This window comes from Arachis hypogaea, chromosome 19 (genome assembly GCF_003086295.3).
Source record: "Arachis hypogaea cultivar Tifrunner chromosome 19, arahy.Tifrunner.gnm2.J5K5, whole genome shotgun sequence".
Classification (NCBI taxonomy): Eukaryota; Viridiplantae; Streptophyta; class Magnoliopsida; order Fabales; family Fabaceae; genus Arachis; species Arachis hypogaea.
This window is the reverse complement of record NC_092054.1, coordinates 136,904,151-136,912,778: the sequence shown is the minus strand read 5'-3', so window position 1 is coordinate 136,912,778 and position 8,628 is coordinate 136,904,151. Positions and strand designations below refer to the sequence as shown.

The window sequence follows — 8,628 nt, the reverse complement described above, 5'->3', positions numbered from 1 at the left end:
TACATAGACTCAAATTAAATCACATCAGGTGCAATTAATAGTAAGTAATATAATTCTTCAATGACTTGATTTATATGTACCGATGAATAAACTACACTAAGAGGGTATGATTTATTATTTTGCATACCAACCCAGGCTGCATTTTTCATCAGGGTCATAAAGTCCACGCATGCCTGATAATTCTTTGGATATCTAGTTTTGCCATTGTCTCTCGTTTCAGCTTGTGGCCGGTAATCAGTTTCAGCTTTCAGTTGCTTCACACGTATACCTTCCAAAAATATATAGCGCAGTTATAATAATGAAATTAAGGATAAAAGTTTTAAGTACTATACTAGGATATAATGTCTCTCTTTTTATTTTTTATTTTTAGAAAGAGTTAACTATAAAATAGTGTGAATTAATTATAATATCAGCTATATATGTATACATGCATATGTGTGAATATAATTAATAAGAGTTAATGTGATAGGAGTATATCTTGCAACTCTGTAAAAGGAAGGATTACATGTCAATAATAAATCAGTTAAAAATAAAGAGCAACTTAAAGTATAGCAGAGCAATAAATTGTTTAAACGATAAAATACATATAGCAGAAATGTTATTTTTCTAATGTGATACATAGAACAATGAGCAAAATATGGTATTCAATTTCATGTCTTTGATAACCTAAAACAGAGATTAGTGTAACCCAAATAAATAAAGAAAATACTTTAGCTTGAAGGCATATTAATTTAATTTGGTCCAATTTGAGAAATTACTTTTTTTCTTTTTCCGATAATCAAAGAGAAAAATTGCTTCAAAACATGTACACTATACTCATCTATGAAGCTTTGCATTAACTAGAATAAAACTATTTTGAGATGTTACCTGAAACAGAGATGAGAATAATTTGTGGGCTATTGGGATGTCACATCTGAGGCCAACTTCAGATCCTGAGATATGGAAGAAAGGACCAGCATTTGGAATGGCAGGGGTTCATGCAGATGGAATGGCTGTTTTGAAGGTCAGGGAAGTCGCAAAGGAGGCAATTGAAAGAGCCAGAAGAGGAGATGGACCAACTTTGGCGGAATGTGAGACCTATAGATTTAGAGGTCACTCATTGGCTGATCTTGATGAGCTTAGTGATCCTGGTAAGCAATTCCATTATGTGTTTCTGATGGTATCCTAGTAGCATTCACTTTTGAACCCATGTTTATCATGATATGTTTATGCTTTGGCAGCTGAGAAAGCACACTATGCTGCTAGGGATCCGATATCTGCATTGAAAAAATACATGATTGAGAACAAATTAGCAAATGAACAAGAATTGAAGAGCATAGAGAAAAAGATTGATGAGGTCCTTGATGATGCTGTTGAGTATTTAGATGAGACAATTAAAGGAAGGAGTTGGTCACATCAACATGAACTTCACCGGTAACTCAAAGCGTACAAGAAGCAGCCGTTACAGATTAGGAGCCATTGTCACTTACCTTGCCATCAAGAACACGTCGGAGAAGCTGTAAGCAATCCTTTCAGGGTCAAGGAAAGCAGAGGAAAGCAATCCTTCCAACATATAGAACTTTATTCATTTTTGCATTCATTGTTAATCATTGTATACACTAAATTGAAAATAACTTGACACAATATAGACCTGCCTATAAATATAGCAAATTATTGTCTCTTGAAATCACTGAAAGGTGAAACTTGACATTTAGTTAGTTAGTATATTACTATATCAAGGATCATAAATAGAAAACCTTGGTACCAGACCATATGGTCGTACAATGCAAACATTAAAACATATAAGAAGGGAAGGCAAAGGATAACATATCCACTGATTACCTCAGCTGCTACCACAAGTAACCTGCACATATACCAATGAAGCTTAGTTTTTATTATTGAGATGCATAAAATCTCTTCACTATAACTATTATCTTAAAGCTATACTGTTATAGAAAAGCAATACATTTTTTATGCAAGTTATGTTCAATTAAGTTAACTGCCAAAAAACTTAGACCACTATATGTATATCACTTAGCTTGAATTTAAGAAATTAATACCACTGAGCCTGTAATTGGAAGATCTGTGTGCAAAATGGAAGAATCTCCTCAGTGTTTTCCATCAGAAGAAAGAAAACCTTGGCAGGAGCATCAGCAACTCTGAAAGCTTCTGCGGTTGCCCGTACTTACCACAAGCTAGGGAAAACATTGAAAATTCAGCACAAGAAACTCAGAAAAGACGCACATCATGATGATGAAAGTGAAAATAGAAAGAAAAGGAAAAATACACAGTACATACAGTTGTTTCTGAACATGTTTGGGCCTCGAACCTCAAAGCATATTCAATAAGCACATACACTAGACCCTCTCAAAGAACATATATACATCCTAAACACATTCCTCAATTTCCCCAATTTGAGAATAGAACTAGCTTCCTAAGATTATAGAGGATAAAAAACCCTAACCTGAGACATGATTGCAGCGGAGACAGCTCAAGCAGAGCAGCGAGGATGTGAGGCATTGGCGAGCCGACAACAATCATCGAGCAGCGATGACGACCAGAGACGACTCAGGCAGCGCAAGGCGGAGAAGAGGGATTACAGCAGCGGCGAATCCGGCAGCGCAGGTAGAAACGGCAACAGCAGCGCAAGTCAGAGATTTCAAAATGGCGGAGAAGAGCAGAAGTTTCAGAACAGCGCGGGTAGAAAAACACATCAGATCAGACTAAAGCAGAACGCATTGCGAGCAAAAGAATACGGCGCGAGCAAAGTAGAACATGGCGCGAGCTTAAGCAGTGATGAACATGATGACGACGAGCAGAGAGGAATGCAGAACGCGCGTCAATGTCGTTAAAGGGGAAAATTGAGTTAGGGTTAGGATTTTGATTCTGAAATGGTATGGTTCGAGACTTCGAGTTTTGTTTCTAAGTAATGGTAGTGAGGAATGTGAGGAATCAGCTTGATGTATTTTGTGCTTCTTTTCTTCTTTTTGGTTGAGTTTAGGAGGAAAAGAATAATTTCAAAAAATAAATAAAATAAAAATTTTAGTGAAATAACTTTAGACAACACTTAGAAGGGGAAGTTTATTAAACATTTGAAGGTAACTCTTAAAAAGTATAATAGATAAATATTATAAATGTTGCCTATTTAATTTATAAAACAACGCTTTTTACATGTATCTTAAATTGATCAAAGAGAACGTTTGTAGTATGTTAGTTAACAAAGAGTTGCAATAATTTTATTTCTTTGCAACAATTGTTAAATGTTGCTTTTGATCATTTTAGACAACACTTTTTAAAAGTTACTTATCTTATATGTTGCAATAGCTTAAAAATGTTGTAGTGACCAATAATATAAATAAATACTATCTGTAACGATAAGTCGGTGTATGATTTTAATATGTGGTACAAACGGTTAGATCACTCCTCTGCAAAAATTATTAAAAGAGTCTTACAAAATTATAATGTTGGATATATAAATAAAATCAAATTTTTACCAAATGATTCACTGTATAATGCTTGTTTATAATGCTGGTTGTCAGGATAAATTGCATAATTTATCTTTTTTAGATTTTTAAATAGTTTATAATTAACATTTAGAATTAGTCTTTTTAGACATATAGGTCTATTGTCTATTATTAATAACTCAGGCTTTAGGTATTACATCATTTTTATTGATGTTAAGACTAGATAAATTTGTCTATATCTCCTCCAAAACAAGAGTCAAGTTCTTTAAGCATTTACTCAATACAAACTGTTGATAGAGAATAAGACTGATCACGAGATTAAAATGGTTCAAACGGACAATAGAAAGGAATACACCTCACACTCCTTTACACAATTTTTTATTGAACATGGAATTGCACATAGACTAAGTAATCCGTATATCCATCAGCAGAATGAAAATGTCAAAAAAAAAAAATCGACTTGTGACAGAAATTGCCCTAACACTTCTCTTACAAGCCTCCATGCCTCTCAAGTTCTGGGATGAAACTTGTCTCAATGCCACTTATCTCATTAACTTGCTGCCATTTGCCACTACACAGCATAAGTCACCATATGAGCTTTTGAACAATAGAACTCCAGATTATAGGTTCCTTAAAGTCTTTGGATGCTCATACTTCCCTCAACTTTGATCGTATCAGCAACATAAGTTCGATTTCAAGATCCACAAGTGTCTATTTTTGAGATACTCATCACACCACAAAGGATATAAATACCTATGTTCCTCTGAAAAATTTTATGTGTCAAGACATGTAGTTTTTGATGAGTCTAAATTTCTATATTAATTATCGTTCTTTAGTCAAAAGCTGACTCTAAAGGCATTAATATCCTATACATCTCAACCTACAACACTACCTATTACCCTGAACAAAGTCCCTGCATTACCTAGCAAGCAACTAGAATGCCCTCCTAAAGCCTTGCCAATCTCAGCAGCACCAACACCACGAACCAATTCACCAAATCCTGCCACAATCATAACTCGTCAAGAGAGACAATCTCTCATCACCCAACCAAAACCTCACAATGCCACCCTCTGACCTGTATCTCCTATAGCTGCCTTTCCTGAATCCATTGCCAATACTATTTGTGTTGATTTTTGTTCACTATCTGCTAACACTTGTATCTCTAACTTTACTTCTGAGTTTCCCTTAAGCAATGCAAGGTTCAGCCCAAGCTGCCATTGAGACTGAGGAAAGACCTGGCAGAACGCATCCCATGGTTATATGAAGCAGGGTAGGAATTTTCAAGCCCAAAGTGTACTCATCACTGCTTAACTCCTCTAGTCCAGATCTCACAGAAGTCGAGCCATCCTCAGTTGCTCAAGCGCTGTCTTTGCCACATGAGAAGGCAGCGATGGATGAAGAATAAGCTGCCTTAATGAAGTGCAAAACCTGAAAATTAGCAGATGTGTCAGCAGCTGCAGAACCAATTGGATGTAGGTAGGTCTTTCGCATAAAGAGGCAACCAGATGGTAGTGTACAAAAGTACAAGGTGCGACTAGTAGAAAAAGGGTTTCATCAGAGAGAGATTTGATTATGGTGAGGTGTTAAGTTAAAGAATTAACTAACTTAAATGATGATGACAAACATTGGTTTAATAGGTTAAACACCCAATTAGTTTTGATTTTCTTGGTTATTGTTGCAGGCCAAAATTACAATAGCAGCAGCCCAATGAGAAAGAGCAAATAAAACAAAGACTTTCGGTGGGCTCTTTAACACTCAAAGCCCAAAGATATATTGCAAAGAAATTAGATGGGCTAAATTGAAAATAAATCCAACCCAAGTCCAAGAAGTTTCCACCAAATAGAAGCCCTTTAAAGCCAACGTTCACAAGTTTGCTTCGGTCAGAATCAGAGAGAGAGAGAGAGAGAGAGAGAGAGAGAGAGAGAGAGAGAGAGAGAGCTTCAACCTTCCTGGTTCATTCACTAGAGAAGAAATAAAGAGAAAGGTAAACGATAAAAGCAAATGTTTAATTGCCATAATCAAAGCAAGCTAAGCTAAGTCAGAGGATAAAGGTTATTTATTTCTATTTGCATGCAATTTATTTTCTTCACTCCTTCTCCAACTCTCTGCGACACCATTTTTGGATTAATGAAGATAGTAGTGTCTGATTACTTCTGCTAAAAATCAATGGCTTACAAAGTTACTTGGAGCCAAATCACATTTTCAAGGGTTTGGATTTGGGATTATCACTAAGTAAGACCATCTCTGCTGCTTTGTTGACCATGGTCAAGCAAGAAAATCAGATTTGATATCCCAAATTTAGGGATTGATTGGAGAAATAAAAAAAGGATGGTTTATCAAAGCTCAAAATCCAAGAAGTTGACTTGGAAGAAACTCCAACCGTGAGGCAGAACAAGGTACAAAAAAGAAAAATGTTTCTAGTGAAGACAAGGAGAAAGAACCAGAATCTGAGTTTTGTTTGAGAGCTTCTCTGAGAAGAGTTCAACATTTTGGACAGTGTTTCTAAGCCAAAGGAACATTCCGCCAAGATGAAGAGCTTCATCAGAGATGGCTAAATCCGGTTAAACTTATAGCAACAAAGCTGTTATGCATCAATCTCCTTCATGTTTTACTATTTTGTATTTTAATTTCAATGTATATTGATGCGTGAGCATCTTTCCTATCTTTTCCTAGTGAATTTGCATGTAATTTGTTGAGTTTTATTAAGAATTAATTATATTTTAGCCACTATGGATGCTATTTTGAGTTTTGTGTAATTTTATTTAATTTAGGTAGCATTCGGATGGATTTGATGAAGTTTTTGCAGAGAAAGAGAAGAAACCAAGGAGATGACCAGCGAATACCGACGCGGACGCATGGCTCACGCGACCGCGCAGAATGGAGGAAATCGCAATGACGCGATCGCGTGCCTGACGCGAACGCGTGGACTGGAATATGCACAAATGATGCGAACGCGTGGACGACGCGGACGCGTCACATGAGCGATCTGCAGAATGGACAATTCAAGTGGTCCCCACCCATCAGTTGAAGACTTGTTAATTAATTCGAATTTAAATTCAAATCTTAAATTAGGAAAAGATATTATTTTAAGTTTAATTTTAAATATTAGATTTTAAATTTATTAGGAGTAGTTATAAAAAGGGATCTGATGCCATCAGATTGAAACTCTGTACATTTTACCAGAATCCTAGTTTTCTTCTCTGAACTATGAGCAACTAATCCTTCATTGTTAAGGTTAGGAGCTCTGTCTATTTATATGGATTAATTTTATTGCTTTTTCTATTTTAATTCATGTATGGATTTATAATTTAAGAATTGTTTTCGCTCTTTATCTTATGAATTTGGGTGGAACGGAAGTATGACCCTCTTTCTATTTGAGTTCTTGTAAAACTTGGAAAAGCTCTTTACTTGAACAACAGCTTGAAAACAATTTCTCCTAAATTTTAATTATCTGGATTTAACGGGGTACGTGACATATAATCCTTTTTTTTTGGGTAATTAGAGTTTTTGTGGCATATAAACTAGAAATTGATTATCACCTTCTAATTGGAATTAATTGACCAAGGAATTGGCAGTTAATGAATCTTAGAGGAGACTAGGAAGGTCTAAGGAATTAGGGTCTAGTCACATACAGTTTGCCATAAATTAAATCCTGCATAATTAAATTAGTTAGTAAGAAAAGTTAATCCGGAAAAATAGATAACTCTGAAACATTAACTATTTTCTCCATATATTATTCCCATCTTAATTACTTGCCCTTCTTTAATATTTTTGCTATTGTTTAATGTCTTTGAGCTCCCAACACTATTTTCTGTCTGTCTAACTAATCCTATCAAACGTTATTGTTGCTTAATCCATCAATTCTCGTGGGATCGACCCTTACTCACGTAAGGTATTACTTGGTACGACCCGGTGCACTTGCCGGTTAGTAAGTGTGGTTGTAAATACCGCACCAAGTTTTTGGCGCCGTTGCCGGAGATTGACTGTGATTAACAACTATTAGTTGTTTGATTGTTTAGATTAGGCGTTTTAATTTTTATTTTATTTAAATATTATTTTATTAATTTAAAAAAATTATTAAAATTTCCTTGTTTTTTCGTTAGCGCCCTGTCCCTGTTTTTTTATTATCTTTTTTTACTTCCGTTTAAAATTTAAAAAAATAATAATAATAATAAAAAAAATTTTAAAAAATTTTTTTAAATAAATAAATAATATTAATATTTTTCTTTAATTTCTAAAATTAAGTTTGGTGTCCATAGTAAGTTTTCTTTTAAAAATATTTTTTAAAAATACTAGTATTTTTATTTGTTTAATTTCTTTTTTTTAGTTGACCTCTTTTTGTTTATTTTTGAATTCTTCTTTTATTTTTATTATTTTTTATATTTTATTTTATTTCTTTTCAAAAAAAAAAATTTTTCTTCTTTCTTCTTTACTTTCTTGGTTACCACATGGTGCGTTTAATTCTTTTTGGTGTGTTGTGCTAAGGAAAAATAATGGAGAGGGATCACATGGATTACTACTCCCACCCAAGTAGTAAGTCATATGATTGTGGATGGAGGAACTACCCGAATTTTGGTGGGCAAGGTCAAAACTAAAGAAACTTCAGTGTTCCATATTCAAACTATCAAGAACCACCATCTCCATATTCATATCAAGAACCACCATCTTCATATCCATACCAAGAGCCACCACCTCTCTATCCATATCAAGAGCCACTATCTCCCTATCCATACCAAGAACCATCATCTTTTTACTTTTATCAAGAATCATCACCTCCTCCTTATTCATTTCAAATACCATCAGATATTGAGCTTCTCATGAAAGAATTATTACATGATATAAAGACAAGTGTCAAAAATATAGAGAAGCATGTGCAGTCGATTATCAAGTCACAGGAAGAGGAGCAAGCAAATTCCTTCTCAAGAGATATAATGCAAGATCCTATAGAAGAAAGTGAGGAAATCAATCAAAGGAGTTCATACTCCAGTGAATTAGAGAACTTTCCACCCTCACATATGGAAGAAGAGGAAGATGCAAAACCTCCCATGCCCTTGGTAAGCAATGAAGAAGAGATTGAATTAGAAGAGAGCTACCAAGAAGAAGAGGTTGAAATTGAGGAAGCTTGCTGGTGCGCAGAAATTGTGATTACACTTTAATTATGTAAAATTCATCGCTCTTTCTTTCC

General features: G+C 34.7%; 1 protein-coding gene across 1 annotated transcript; it reads left to right on the top strand.

Annotated features, from left to right (window-relative positions):
* The first annotated feature begins 904 nt into the window (after positions 1 to 904).
* On the top strand, positions 905 to 1,417 carry LOC140182368 (pyruvate dehydrogenase E1 component subunit alpha-3, chloroplastic-like). Its single transcript, XM_072228546.1, has 2 exons — positions 905 to 1,130; positions 1,221 to 1,417. The coding sequence occupies exons 1-2, from the start codon at positions 905 to 907 to the stop codon at positions 1,415 to 1,417; spliced, it is 423 nt and encodes a 140-aa protein (XP_072084647.1).
* Positions 1,418 to 8,628: the final 7,211 nt, after the last annotated feature.